We start from the raw sequence: 15,840 nt of genomic DNA, 5'->3' as shown, positions 1-15,840 counted from the left end.
CAGATTTAAGAACAGGAATCTTAATCCCAAGATTGTGCCTCACCTTCCTCCAAAATATTTGGTGCATTTTTACTACTATAACAACAGAGAAGCATCTGTCTGCAGTCATTTCATTTTTGTTGCCTCCCTAATTCTAGACTATGGTACACTACAATCCATTTAATGTGTTAAATCATTGAGGTGATATTACCGAGAGTGACTGGCAGGTCGAAACATTCCTCAACACAATCTGCCGCAACCAATTCAAGTAAACACAAGATATTAAGCTGGTTGTTGGTAGTGACTCGAAACCCATAATGTCTACTTCTGAACTTTGCCTACCGATGGAAACAAGAGCAGTTGCAGTGCAAATAGAAATTTGGCAGCTAGGATCCTCCACTGATAGTAACATTCCAATACTACCCAGAATATGCCAACATTTTGAGTAAGGCACATGTTTGGGGAGTTTCCTTGTCAATTCCCATTACTTAATTCTGTCACATCCAACAAACCTGAATTGTCACAGTACAGCATGAGGAAACAAATCATAATGCTTCCTCATTTATAATTGATCATCTAATAAATAATAATTGATCATGTATGCATAATTGAATGTAAACATATTCAATGGCAGACAAAGAATAACAATACTTTATACGTCAAGCAAGACATTTGACAGATATGGACCAATTCTGACAATCAAACTTTTAGAATATTTGTCAGAATATTGGGCGATCACATTTTGCTTGCATGTTATCATGAACTGATTTTGTAATGAGTGCCATTTTAATTAGAACCAGTCAATTTGGTATTAAAATATTTGAAACTATATAAATGTTAAGTAACACTCACTGCAGCAATTTCTTTCCCAGCGCCAAACTTCAAAGCTCTGCAATTCTTAAGGTAATATAGTTTAATATTAGCTCTAAGATTACATGTAATAATGGCATCTCTCCAGTCGATATCAACAAAGTTTATATTTCATGTGTGTGCTGTTTTTACGTGAACTGCTCTTGTGGCCTAAACCTGTTTCATGTAACAAGTTCTATTTAACTTAAAATACTGTTCAAAAAAAATCTGGCCACAAAATCTACAATAATTCAGGAGGAAAATGATATGCCCTAAATGAGACTAATGCACGGTTCATTGCATGTGAAATTCAATCAGCTTGGCAAACAGCTTAATATTTCCACTAATCAAAGAGAAAGTATTGATGATGATAATAATACCCCATTGAAGGGTGCAGTCAAGAGGCCTTTTAGATGTGCAGGTCAGCATGGAAATAACATTTTCTCACCTGAAATGAAAGCATTTACAAGCTGAACAACAAACATTGACCAAAATTAAATCATTGTAAATCTCAGATTGGTTTCAGCTGGAAGGATTCTGCAGTGAGTTTCAGTGGCATGTACAACCGTATAGTAGATTGACTGCTCACATGAGGTGATGGACACATTCCACACGTCAGGTAAACACTTGACACTAGAAGCATCTCACATTAATATATTTTCCTAATGATGCCTTTTCTATTTTTTTTCCTTCGTTTTTGAAGCTTTCTGACTGTATACCGCTATATTCTTAAAATGAAAAAGCCAACTGTATACACATACGCGTGTTTGTGTGAGAATGTCTTGATGATTTTTCTATTACAAAGTTTTCTGATGCCCGTTGACAGCATGTTTCCCTGACTCTGTATCCGTCGTACTGTTTGACAGATTCAATTTATCCAGACCTGAAACCAAAGAAAAAAAGAATTTGAAAGATTCAGATCTGATCTCCTCTTCTCTCACTCTCTCTAATAGACGAACTAGCATTTCAGACCCCAAAACTACAGTAGCCTATGCATCATTAATCAGTGGATTGCTCTGAATACAAACAGACAGAGACATGAATCCAACAAAAGAGATGTAGAGAACAGGAATGGGGGAAAATGTAGAGAACACACATTATGTAAAAAATAATTGTTGGTTTAACTTAAAAAAAAGAAGAAGAAAAAAGTAGGTAACCTGGCTGCCTTAAAATTGAGTCCATTGAAATAAAAAATAAAGTTAATACAAAGAAGATTGATCAACAGAAACTCAAAATATTATGTTATCTGAACCACATTAATTATCTAAGTTGATTTGACAAAGGTAAAAAAGTTGTGATACATTTTTTTTTACAGTGCAGGAATGAGGGAAATGTAGAGCAGAAAGAAATTTGGAGGTTAAACTAAGATGCAAGAAGTCATAATAGAATGAAGTCAGGCAGAATACATTACCAAGGGCTTTGAGAAGTTCCTCTCGCACGGCAGACGTGAATTTTCGGACCAGACACAATGTGGTTACCACAGCAAACAGAAGATTGTATGAAAGTACGATGTAAAAATTTCCAAGCCAATTAAATCGTCCAAAATCACCCAGGAGATCAAATCTTGTTATTCCTGCAGAAAGTGAGACAGAAAAATGGTTCTCAGATTCTTTACTCTACTATACCACCTCTTTCCTATAAATCAACAAAAGGGCTGCTGAACAGCAGAACAGACAATTTTGCATTACACCAAACCAATATTACAAAGATTCATTACTTTTTTTACAACCCACAATTCTCAAATTATTTTTATTTTCTCTGAATTAACGGAATATCAAACAAAAGAACCACATGCACAAAAAACCCATCAGTGAAATGAGAATGTAAACTCATGATGAAATGTATGTGCCACGACTGTTTACTTGGGCTGGAGATTCTTAAAAGGATTTGGCATTTTAAGCCCGGGACACACCAAACCGACGGACGGCTGTTGGGCAGTTTTTGTGCGTCGGCCGACTAAGTTCTCTCGGTGTGTTCAAGTGCAGCTTTTCCAGCCCGACGCAGGCGACAACACAGTTACCTTTCATCAGCGCTAGTTCTTTGGCGTCGGTTTGGTGTGTCCCGGGCTTAAAACTCACTGTAAATGTCTCAAGCATGAATAAAAGGATTGAAGAAAGGGGAAAATGTATGGTTGGAAAGAAAGGACTGAAAGAACAGGTGAGGGCTCAAGATGAAGACGTGATAAAAAGGAGGCAATTCTGAAAGACACTTAAATGACTACAACTCCATCTCAATCAGATAACAACAAGATAAGTCTGCCACTTACCATCTGCTGACATATTACAGTTAGAATGAAGTTTGTTTATTGTTCATCACACAAAACTGATTGAGAATAACACATTATTTCTGAAACAAAACGGACAAGTTAAACTCTGCTGTTTTATATGACTAAATGATCCATATATATATATAGCCACATGAATTTGTGCAAAATAAATTTGAGTATCATGTTGCCAAGTTGCCAAACAAGTGTTTGCTTAACTTAATAATAGTGAATGCAGCATGCAGTCTGAAATGAATTAACTCAGGTCATCACTTTATCACTTTAGACTGCATGGATGCAAAACATTTTTTTATGTTTTCCTCATAAATATGACAAAATATTTTAAAGAGATTTGTTTTACAAAATTATTTAAGCTCATGAAAAGACAAGGTTTTCCTGCACAGGATTTAGTTTTAAAAATAATATATAGAAAATACTAATTTTCAACCAAATTCATTCCATTTCCCCCAAAAAGCTAGTCTGAATTCAGATAATTGTTTAACCAAAATAAATTTAGCCTTTTTAAACAATGACTATAAATTACTTGCCTTTAAACGAATCAATTTTAGACTTCAACTAGTTTCATGTGTCAGAAAGGAAGAATCTGCCTTCCTTCTTTTTCCTTCACTTGAATGTCTTGGGCATGATTCTTTTTTCCTCCTCTCTCTCCAGCTTTTGGGTGCTTCTTTAAATACCATTATAACTCAACCTTTTTCTGGACTATCTCTAAATAAAACATTGCGCACAACAGGCTGACTCCTGAGGATAACTTAAAACAACTTCAATGTTTCACTTTCAAAATATAAAGCATCATCAGAAAAAGCATAAGTTGAAAATGGTAAAACAGGGTCAAGTTTTCATCCCTGGGAAAGCATGTATTCTAAGTTGGAAGTGCTTTAAACGTAGTTTTCAGACTGACCAACCAGCTTAAAAAAAACTTTTTGTATGCCCATCATCCACCAAGTACTGCAAAAGCTCAACGGTGTAGACTTACAAACCTACAACCTGCTAACAAATTGTAGAAAATGAAAAGGATTCATAAATTATAATTAATTCATCTTTTTCTTTTTGTCTGACCACTTTTTCCCTTCCCTAGGATTTCCAGCTTGATAAATCCCTTTTAGGTTTTTTGTCCATTCCTAAAAGGAAGGAAAAGACTGCAGGAGGTAATATAAACAACAAATGAATTAGATTTTATTAAAAGGGCTTTTCCGGACTTAATTAACAGTTAATGAGGGCAATGACCAATTTCTGCACTTTAAACTGCATGTTTAAAGGCAACTGTAAAGAGAATCACATTTATAAACATGATTTATCCAATTATTTGAATAAGGACTTGGAAATGGATATGCTGATTTGCTGTAGAAGTAAACTTATTCTCAAAAGGTTTCTCTTGTGCATGCCTGATTTTTGGCTGCAGTCACATTCACACCATTATCCAGAATTCAATTAATTGCATACAATCTAATAATACCTATAGTCCATCACATACCACAAGGTTTATAATAGGGATGCACTGAAATTTCGGCTGACAAAAATTTTTTGGCCGAAAAAGCTGTTTCCGGGTTCAGGCCGAAATGGTTTTGGAGGGCCGAAATCAGTGTCCAAAACAGACATTTAATTATCGCTTCACCAATGGCACGTTTTGACTGTTCAGCGTCTGTTGCGTGCACACAACGTGGATAAGTTATAACAGTTAAACATGTCAGCTGTCAGGACATTAGCTCTGGGTTGATGATATTCATTTCTCGGTTTTAACTGGTAATGGTATGGTTTCTTAAATCTAAAATGTTTCGACTGTGCTGTTTTCCGTGAACAAAACTTCACAAAACATTTGTAGCCCTCCTGCCATTCAATAATTGCAAAAAGCTCTGTGATTTGTAACTTTTAATATAAAGCAAAGCCTCAACTTAAAAATTCTGTTGATTTTATTACAAATTCAAGCAATAAATGTTGTTTTGGCACTCTTTTATATGGTGTGACAGATCACTGTAGCTGCAGCACAGATCAAGCGCACGTGAAGCGATCATCTCCTCTTTACTACTAGTTACAGCACAAAATAAACATGGGTGAACACCAGAAGATATGCTGAAAGATACATTACAACATACAAAAATGAATCCTGTCTCATGAAATCACTCAAGAGTTTCAACTGGGGTAAGATGTCAATAAAACAGCTTGAAGGCTACCTTAAAGCTAAAGGTAAATTAGTGTATTTACCTTAAAGCTATTCAAAGTCCATAAACTCATTAGCTAGCTAGAAAAAATAACTAGAGAAGAGCATTTTGCTAAATATATGCACTGTATTACATATTCATTATATTTTGCTCAACCTGTTAGTCTTCATTATTTAATGTATGTTTGAATAAGTTGAACAAGTTATTACACTTATTGTCGTTTAAATGTTTATATTTCACCAACAAACTGGAGTAGAAACTAGTCTTTTATTAAAAAGTTGAAATAAAAACTCCCTTATGTGCAATTTAAATGTTTGTACAACTCAGTTTTAGCTATTTGATTGCTTATTATTAAATAAGTTTGATGAATTAATTGATTATTCATTTATTTTTGGTTTCAGTTTTTGGCCAACTGCATCCTGAATTTTCGGTTTCCGAAAATAGTAGTCTATAACCTATAGTCATTGACGATCATGTTGAATTTGTTTTATGTTTTTTGTTTTATGAACAAATGCATAAAACTTTAGGTGAACTGCACTTTCCTGCTCATGTGTAAATGATTTATTTAGAAAAGGCCTCCTTTTTTTTGGAAACCCCTAGTAATTACATAAAATAAAGAAATCCAAGTAACTTACTCCTTCACAAGATTAAAAAAAAGTTAAATATCTAGGCGTTAAAAAGTGTTGAGGTGAGTTGTAAAATGTCTGTGTAAAAATCAGTGTCACAAGTCAGTTTGCCTTTCCCACATTTTCAACAGGCTCCTGCAGTCTGCTTATGTACACACACACACACACACACACACACACGCACACACACACGCGCACGCACGCACGCGCACACACCTTTGAGTATTTCTGAAGGACTTCCATCTTCCATCCACATGCAGGATGTTTTTGAGTCTATTTGATAGTAAATGAGTTTTAATTTGTCTGTCTGAGACTCTATAGCTGCTTTTCCACTGTTGGGCCACTGTCTTTGCTTAACCGTTCCATTCTGTGCTGATCAGGGTCAGCCGGCACGGATGTGGTTTCATTTTCCACTGTGGTGATAACGGCCACTCATTGGAATGTAATATAAATGCGTCAGTCTTTGCCTTGGCTATTTACTGATGATATGAGATGTAAATATACTGTGTTATGGAGGATGATCAGATATTTTTGAAATCGAATTATGAATTTGTGTTTACGTCGCTCAAATAGCGCGCTTAGCCAGCTACAGAGAAACTGGTAGCCAGGCAACAGATAAGTGACCAATCCTGAGTGGTGACGTCACTACACATATTCTAGCAGCACGGTTCGGCATGGTTAGCCGACGGTGCAGAGAATTCCGGGCTCAGAAAGGTTTGTAATCATGCCATGCTGTACTAGGCTCAAGTGGAACATAACTGGAACCGTTCTTAGAAATGTTTGGCTCGACGGTGGAAAAGCAGCTTATATGAACAAAGTTGATGAAATTCTTTGGTCAAAAACAAACAAAAAACTACTCTATGCAACCTCTCCTTTCATCTATTCAATGCAGCACAGCAGAAATGTTGATATTTTTCTGAAGCTCCCAATGAATCACTGTACTCACTCACTAACACACACACACACAAGGCTATTTGAACAGCTGTCTCTGTAGCTTGCCATGTTGTTTATTGCAGCTATTGTGACGGCTGCTTGTCTGTCCATTTTCTCGCTCCATTCTTGTGTAAAATCTCTATGGCAAATCCTGCTGGAATGTTACTTGTTAAATCTTAACAGTGGAAATGAGTTTGCAGGTATGTGTAAGTTGCAAGTACGTCAGTGCAGCTGGATAATGTAGAACAATTGTAGTATCCAAAAACAAACAAACAAACATTGCATAGCATGCTAATGGCAACCCCAAGAAATACACAGATGCTTATGAAGTGTATAGTGTATGCATGCATGCAAGGAGGACCTTACCAAGTGTTCGGGACATGACAGGCAAGGCCGAGCTCAGCACTAGAATAGATACACAGCAACCGATGATCTACAAGAAAAGGGAAAACAAGTCTAAGAAACATTTCCATCATTCCAAATTAAATATAAAATGACAAAAGATTCCATAGTCAATGGCTTTGGTAAAAAGGAAAATATAACTAAATGCAACATGACCAATTTTTCACAATAATAATATTATAAATTGTAAGGTTAAAATTTCTTTTAAGGTGTCCTTGTTACAGTGCAATTATACATTTAAGTACAAAATATAATAATGCAATAATTGGGAGGTTATTTTTGTATTCAGATGCTAAACAATATATTCAGGTATTTAACATTTTTTTTTAGAGAATAACATGAACAATGAATGAACTGTGTGAATATTTTCCCATCTGACTAAGTGTCAACAGGCCATAAAACTGAAGCAGTGTTGCAGATCCTACCGTTGTCATGGTAGTGTCGTCCTTTCTGGGAGTGAGCTCCTGAAAGATGCGAAGGCTATAGAAGCCAACCACAGACGAGACCATCAGATAACTGTTCAAGAGTTAAGACTAACACAGAGGTTTCTCGTCAAACCCTTTACCAGCATTTCACTCTAGAACACACTCGCAACAATCATAAACAAACAACTTGAGTCCCCTCACTAAACACACACAATCTGTGATCAAACACTAGACTACAGCTCATGCATAATTTGAGAAATCACACACAGCAAAGGATACAACATGAGAATAATTTCAATAACTGCCTGGGCAACTCCAAACGTGGATAAAGAGGCATTGCCAATATCTCTCTCCTGCCAAAAGAAAGAGTGAAAGTTACTGCCAAAGGTTATTTTCATAAACTTAATTTCCCCATATAAAATTTGGTTTCGGAACATGATAATTTTTTTGTATGACTCTCATAAGTGCCGGTTTAGGTTCTGGACTGAGGCAATGCTCTTACATGGAGAAACTGCATGTAGTGGACGTGTTTTAGCGACATGCCCAACGCGAAGGCTCCTGTTACAACTGAAGCTGTTAATCTAAATAAGACTACAGTGTTGACACCTCAGTGCTTCAGGCGGTGTGGGCAGAAAAAAGCGGCACAAATATTTGGAGCTGTTCTGAGTGAACGCTATTATGAAGAAATAAAACGTATAAAGCTCAGATTAGCGAAGTTTCCCCTCTCACCAATGAGGACAGACAGAGTGAAATTGGCGAAGAAATGAATGGAAGCAGATGAAAGAAATCTTTTTAAATTCACCGCTGCTCACACACGCATAATATGCGAGCAGGTGTTCAAACAAAAAAAAAAAGAGAAAAGAATGAAAAAGCAGTGGTGCTCTTACAGTAAGAGGCTGCATTGAATGAATGGCTGCCAAAAATTAGGAGAAAAATGTGGAAAAAAGAAACCAAAACAAATGCGTTGGCAAACAAAGTTTTTCAATCTCAGGCCTTTAATATCTTTTGAAGTCATTGATGTGATCTAAAGGTTTGGATTAGAATTATTATAATAAAAGCCAACATTTATTTGGCATAATTCATCAATGTAAAACAATCTTAGTCTGGGCTTGACAAGTAAAATAAATAAATAAAATAAAATAAAAATCAATCATCAGTCTCATTCTAATGATGTGCACTTGACAGAAGACCAATTCAAAATCAACAGAGCATATACAAATATTTATGATGATCTTTTTAACTGGATTAGATAAAATCTGAACCAGAATTTATAATGTCAGTCTTGCTTTGTTGATACTGATGTCAGGACTGAAGAAAGTTTACATGTGATTAAAAAAACAGAAAAGCTTAACTAAACACTGACTTGTAAAATATGATCAAACGCTCACTTTATATTACTGAATCATCCAAGAAAGTTAGTTTGTAGTTGATGTGAAATGAGACCAAAATAGGTAATGTGATCAAACAGAAAACCATAACCCATTCTCACTTGCTCAATAATAGCATAAACACCACTGAGAGTGTTTCAGAGGAACTATGAGAGCTAAGAATTAGAATTATAATATTGTGTGAGTGTATATTTTTATAGCATGTAGTAGAGCAACACAATTAATCATTAAAAGATCGCAATCTCGATTCAAATACCCACACAATCTTATTCCTAAATGACAAAGATTCAGCCATGTCTATTAAATCTTTGACAAGTACGATCACAGCGAACATTCAAATCCGTGTCGGGGCTGCCACTGAGCCAGAGAGAGCAGTTGTCATGTATAGGTATGAAACAGCTTCGCAAACAGTCTTTTCAACCACACTAGGTCTCCCTGGTAGAAGAGATATTGTATCTCAAATGGGACCTTCCTGGTTCAATAAATAAAAATCACAGAAGTACTGGGATAAAAGTCTATAGTTGGGATATAAACACTGATGTCTACGGTAGTGATCAAAATAAAGTAAATCACCTTTTGAAAGTAAATTGGCACTTCAAATTGTATCAATTACATCGTTACACCAGTAGTTGGTGACATGTGACTGTTAAAAATTAATTTATTGTATCATTCATTCAAGAGATTCATTCAAAAACACTGATTCATCCAGTAATGAAACAAGTGAAGTCTTTATGATTGAGCTATTGAATCATTCATTCAAACCAATTTTTTAAATAGACTGCAGCAATAAACATTTTGTCAGAACCACTAGTAAATGTTTTTAGTTGTCCATTCAGAATCATGATCTCTATTTTAAACAAAAAAAAAATCGTAATTCCCAATTTATCCAGACTCGTGCAGCTCTAATATGTAGTATGAATCTAATATGTATGCATGCATGTATGAATGTATAATTAAACTTATTGTAAAGCGTTACACTTTACAATTAGTTTAATTTTGTTAATATTAGTTATTTTTAGAACATTTTTAACAGCATTTATTAATCTAGGTTAATGTAAGTTAATGTAATGTTATGCAGGATGGATGTGGAGTGAAACTGTGTGTGTGTACATATGTATATGACATATGTATACACACACAGTTTCACTCCACATCCATCCTTAACTGTCATTTAACTTCTAACCATAAACAGAATGACATTATTGAACTGGACAGGCATCTGAAATCTCCTTTTATGCTCAGAGCTGTGTAAGGTGTGTGTTGGCGCTGCTTAACACCTGTGATTGAGTGAGTTTAAGGATAACTGTGTGTTTGCCTTCCTTCAGGTGTGTTCTTACTACACTACATGTTTTGATGTGCCTCAGCTACCTCTGATGTTGGATAATAACAGAAAAAACTAAAAAAACAAAACTAATCATGATTCGATTTTTTTACATTCTCTCTTTTTTAGAAAGCCGTTTACTGACAGGTTAGGGGCTAAATGCCATCTGTCGACTCTTACCAAAGGTTCAGAGGTCAAAAAGAAAATGATGATATCCCTTGCTTTCCCGCTCATCTTGTTTCATTCCATCACTCCTTCTGCTCCGTACGACATGTGAGATATGAGTTCAGATGAGAAACGGACATTAATGAGGCTGTTTTTAGCATCGACAATAATTCTGAATCCATGGGGAGTGACAGCAATAAGACTTTTATGGCAGTCATTAGCAACAGTGCATCAGACAGCTTAATGCAAGCAGTGCCATTGCATTAGATCTCCTTACCTCATAGCCACATTTACGACACCCTGCCTTATCTGACGGTCTCGGCGTTAACCTAGTTACCTTAACTCGCATCAATCTCTCTTAAGATTGTTGCGGAATGCAGGCCCACGCCCCACCACATCCCAACCCGACGTAAAAACCATCAAACAGACGTAGAGACACCACTGCTGGGTTGTCGTGGTTACACGAGATCATAAGCATGGCACCAGTCCAGCTCATCAAACGCATAAACCATTAAACCAGCCTGTCAAGAGGGCCCTTCGTCTCTGAACACTGTGTGACAAGTGTAATTTGGGGGATTTTCAGTCAAGCATCATGCCAAGGCAAATATCGACACTAATAAAATAAGTAGAAAATGTGAAGCGGGCACTCTAATAGAGAAGCTCAACACTGTCAAACCGTGGCCAGAAAAGGGATCTGCCTTTCCTTTGTTGTGGGAAGAAAAAGGAAAATGTGCAAAGCAAGGACAGCAGGTGGGAGTGGTGAAGTAAGGTGAGATAAGAGCATCATTGTATGGAGGGAGAGAAAAAAAAAAAAATGAACAAAATGTTAATTAAAAAACAAACAAAACAGGAAATGACGTAATGGTTCCCATGGACCTATTAAAGGTGCCCTAGAATGTGAAATTGAATTTATCTTGGCATAGTTAAATAACAAGAGTTTAGTACATGGACATGACATACAGTGAGTCTCAAACACCATAGTTTTCTCTTTCTTATTTAAATCTCATTTTTGAAAAACACCCCTGAAAAACAGGCGAATCTCCACATAACACCGACTGTGACGCAACAGTCGGGATCATTAATATGTACGCCTCTAAAAATTTGCATATGCCAGCCCATGCTCAATGCCAGGCGGAACTGCGCAGCCGAATCATCGGAAGTTCTGCAAGTGAAGAAAAAACAAGCAGGAGGAGGATTATAGGGAAAATGGCAGATCTATCTATAATCTATCTATCTATGTATCTATCTATCTATAATCGGATACCGCTACAGTTTAATTCAAAGTTGTTAGTTGCTCTGCCCATTTCACCACGGACTGTTTTTCTAACCTGGAACAATATCAAGCAGCCAGGCTTCTCTCAGCGTCTCATACTGACGAAGGGGGCAATTTCAACTAACGTTATATTCCCGCAAGCGGTAAGTAGTGATTTTATTAACGATAATTTACACTGTGTTATCTAGATCCAGCGCGATATTGTTTTTTCCTCGAGAGACATCATGGCTTGCAAACGAGCGAACGAAGCATGGCAGTTGCTCAGTGTTTGGATGTACAAATGAACACAAAAGTATTTTTTTAGTTCCTTCATCCGAGCCTCTGGAGAACCATGAGTTATGTGAATTTCTGATGTGTAATTGTTCAAGTTCAGACAGATAATCTTTCTCTCAAAGTCATACTGTTTATGCATCAGTAAATCAAGCCAGTGACTAAACGCTCAACTTCACGTCGTTTCTCGCAGAAACTGCGTATAAAAGCTGTAATAGTAAAAGTTTTCCAGATAGCTCTACATGTAATGCCAGATATTTCATATGCAAGCATGTCAGCCAATCACAGCAGTGGGCAACAACACTGCAGTCTCACAGCAGACACGCCCCTTCAAACAGAGTGTTCAGATCAAAGGATGAAATCAGGCTAGGAAATATGCCTTTTATTTCTAAATTATAACAAATTTTGATCTAAAAAACATACTAACATTATAAGGGCACCCCAGGAAACATTATAAAATAATAAAATAATCCATTCTAGGGCACCTTTAAATTTACCTGTCCAAGCTCAAATGAGTGGTAAACTGACTTGGACCCAAATTTAACCAGTCGTAGCTTGTGTAATTACCTTGTCAAAAGAGAAAACTGACACGGTCTTCTCACAGTGCGTAACTGCTCAAAGGTTAAATGATGGTTTCATTGCAGCAGTTTGGCTGAAAGGACTTCGTTCAAGTACTCAAAACACCCAGTTAAAACAAATGAGGTCTGTGTGAAGAGTTTCACACAGGTACAGTGCGTGAGTGCCTTTGCATTGACATCAAGCAGAGCGAACGGGAGCACAACTCTGATAAAGAGCATCAAACAGCAGCGACATGATACACATCTAGACCGGCCTTTTCTTCTACAGCACACACCTGAGCATATCAGGAAATCAGTTTGTGTCAACGCAAAGCATGATTTTAGCAGGACACAGCAATAGTGAGAGGAGGCGGCAACAAGTGAAGGAAAAATCCAGAAAAGATGAGTATTGGGTTGTTCACATGCATTTTTCTTACCGTTGAACCCTTTGGCATAGCCGTCTCATCAACGAGCAAGTACACAATGTTCAGAGCAACCAGGAGAACAGAAATCGCCTGCAAGCAGTACAGATTAAAACAAGCATAAGCATTATAAACAGCAGAAAGAAACATAAAACCCACTCATAAAATAAACTGCAAGTCATATGCTTTGTGGTTCAACCCTGCAAAGTCTAAAACACATACCGTTCCAGCAAGAAGGACCAGCATCACTATGGGGTACAGGAGGTTCTTTTCCCAGGCTGAGGCCTTCTTTCTCCTTTCTAGGACGGAGGGATGAGAGAAACGATTTTAGTGCACATATATCTGACTGATTGTACATACTGTATGTTTAACCTTTTAATTTAACCTTATAATTCCTTTAATGAGTCCATGCCTCTCAGTGTCTGACATTTTTTTTTAAATTAAATACGGAGTAATATAAACAATCTGTGTTTAATGGAGGAGAATTTTTAAAACATTATTTTTCAATTAACAAAGCAATAAGGACACTATTCATAAGTGTAACACTACACAATAAGTTTCAATTTCTTAACGTTAGTTACTGCATTAGTATCACAAACTAGCAATTTGCTACAACATTTATGAACCTAGGTTAATGTTAATCTATAAATATATACTACCTTTCTTAGTTAATTCATATTTGTTCAAAATACATTCATAATACTAATTTATTAATATTACATTAAACTAAATGTATACATAAAATAACTTTAAAAATGTTAAAATGCAGTAGTCTATAAATGAACATTAATCTAATAGATTAATAAACGCTATAAAAGTATTGTTCATGGTTAGTTCATGATACCAAGGGCATTAACTAATTAAACACTGTCAAGTGTCACACATAAAAGGCTACATTTACAATGTCAGTTTTTGGAATTGCCAACTTACAGGTGCGAGTCTCGAAATGTCCTGTTCACACAGCAACTTACAGTAGCGTCTTGAATACTATCTGTATGAACGTGTGGCCATATGTGACCCTGGACCACAAAACCAGTCACATGGGTCAATTTGTTGAAATTGAGATTTGGCTGAGATACAACTATTTGAAAATCTGGAAATTTGAGCCTTTAAAGTTGTCAATTTATGTTCGCGATTGTGCTGCATTCACTCACAAAAATAAATGTTTTATATATATTTACGGTAGGAAATTTACAAAATATCTTCATGGAACATGATCTTTACTTAATATCCTAATGATTTTTGGCATAAAAGAAAATTCGATCATTTTGACCCATACAATATATTGTTGGCTTTTGCCACAAATATACCCGTGTGACTTATTACTGGTTATGTGATCCAGGGTCACATATACCGTCACATACACTACTGTTCGAAAGTTTGGGATTATAAAAAAAAAGAAAAAAAGATGCATTTATCAAAAGTGACAGTTAAGACATTTTAAAAAAAATTGATCAAATAAATGCAGCCTTGATGAACAAAAACTTATTTCAAAAACATTTAAAAAATATTTATCATATATTGACCTCTAACTTTTGATTGGTAGTGTATAAGAACTAACTGTAGCTTCTATGATAATCTATTGCTTTGCAATTCATTAGTGTGTAGAGATAACAGCTACCAGTTATTTCTGGGTTTACTGAATTATGGCTACATATAAGCATGTCTATAGTTCAGAGGTTTCGGTATAGTTCAGAACAGTGATGGAAAACCTCAAACATTAAGGCTTCTCCTGCTCCACTCATGAAGTGGGTCTAGATTAGAACATCTTCTCTCTATCTCAGTGTCTGTCACTCCTGTGCCGCTCTGTCCTCTACTCTCTCCTTCTCAACATCTCCCGCTCTGATTCTGCTCTGGCTCTGAGGTTGGCTGGGTTCCCTGCATATGCACCATGCTGCCTCTAAATTAATGACCGCACTTGGAGAGACAGCCACAATAAAGTTTGCATCACACTCCAATATCCTAAGTGCCTTTGTGGCCTCCTCTCCTTCCAACTGCTTGTCTCTCTGGAATCATTTATAATACCCCAAAACACAAGCTGACGTCGAAAATGATACAGCCATACCCCATCTGGCCCCACTCCAAATGACTGTTCACATTCAAATATGCACACACTTTGCAATTCAACATTATTATGAGTGGATATTGCAGCCAACACATATTTTAAACTGACAGTTCATAATCATGGTTCAATTTAGTTTAATATAACGTTGTTAAAAACATCTCTCACCGAGTTTGTTCCTCTGATTGCGAATGTTGTCCAGCTCTTTGTAGAGATGGTGCTGAGAGTTTCCATGGAAATAAGAGTTTGACATCGTACCTGAGTGACAGAAGACAGAAAGATACTTTCATTCTGTTTACCTTGGCTTATTAATAGCTTCTGTAAAAAAAGATCAAAGGAAACATTAGTGATGTGAACATAAATCAGTGGTTTGAACGTTATCTTTTCCCTTACTCAAGTACATAATTAATATATCACACCATTTGTCAGAAAGTCTGTCAAGAAAGAACAGCTTTCAAGGAGTGGAGATTCAATATCTACAATTCAATATATGGACGCCCAAGAAGTGAGACTGAGCGAAATACCTGCAGGAGGTTTGTCACCACAGTTCAGCATTATTGTATATTAGAACATTTCTATTAAATTTTCTATTCTGCCACTTTCAACAACTGCAACATTTAAGAAAATCTCAAATGTGGTTAACAGTGCTGGAAAACAATGCTTTGAAAAGTTAATTACTGCTTTAAAAAAAGTGAGTAATTACATTAAATCATTATATTTCATGGAAA

The 15,840-nt window shown here is 36.2% G+C and overlaps 1 protein-coding gene across 2 annotated transcripts in view; it reads right to left on the bottom strand.

The window, feature by feature from the left end:
• lmbr1 (limb development membrane protein 1) overlaps positions 1-15,840 on the bottom strand; it is a 38,946-nt gene that overhangs the window by 3,658 nt on the left and 19,448 nt on the right. Inside the window, exons 10-18 of one of the 2 annotated variants that reach the window (XR_014605314.1) lie at positions 15,281-15,370; positions 13,273-13,349; positions 13,066-13,143; positions 7,934-8,007; positions 7,655-7,745; positions 7,194-7,260; positions 2,240-2,401; positions 1,590-1,711; positions 1,209-1,276 (exon numbers count right to left, since the gene is read on the bottom strand). Coding sequence is in view for 1 of the 2 variants with exons in the window: in XM_084108113.1 (XP_083964239.1) it covers positions 1,626-1,711; positions 2,240-2,401; positions 7,194-7,260; positions 7,655-7,745; positions 7,934-8,007; positions 13,066-13,143; positions 13,273-13,349; positions 15,281-15,370 (725 nt within the window). In the remaining variant the exon portion in view is untranslated. The remainder of the gene's footprint in view (positions 1-1,208; positions 1,277-1,589; positions 1,712-2,239; positions 2,402-7,193; positions 7,261-7,654; positions 7,746-7,933; positions 8,008-13,065; positions 13,144-13,272; positions 13,350-15,280; positions 15,371-15,840) is intronic. The other variant, XM_084108113.1, reaches the window with a different exon arrangement.

The sequence above is a fragment of the Abramis brama genome, assembly GCF_963993115.1.
Source record: "Abramis brama genome assembly, chromosome: 3".
Lineage (NCBI taxonomy): Eukaryota > Metazoa > Chordata > Actinopteri > Cypriniformes > Leuciscidae > Abramis > Abramis brama.
This window is presented reverse-complemented; position numbering and strand designations above follow the sequence as displayed.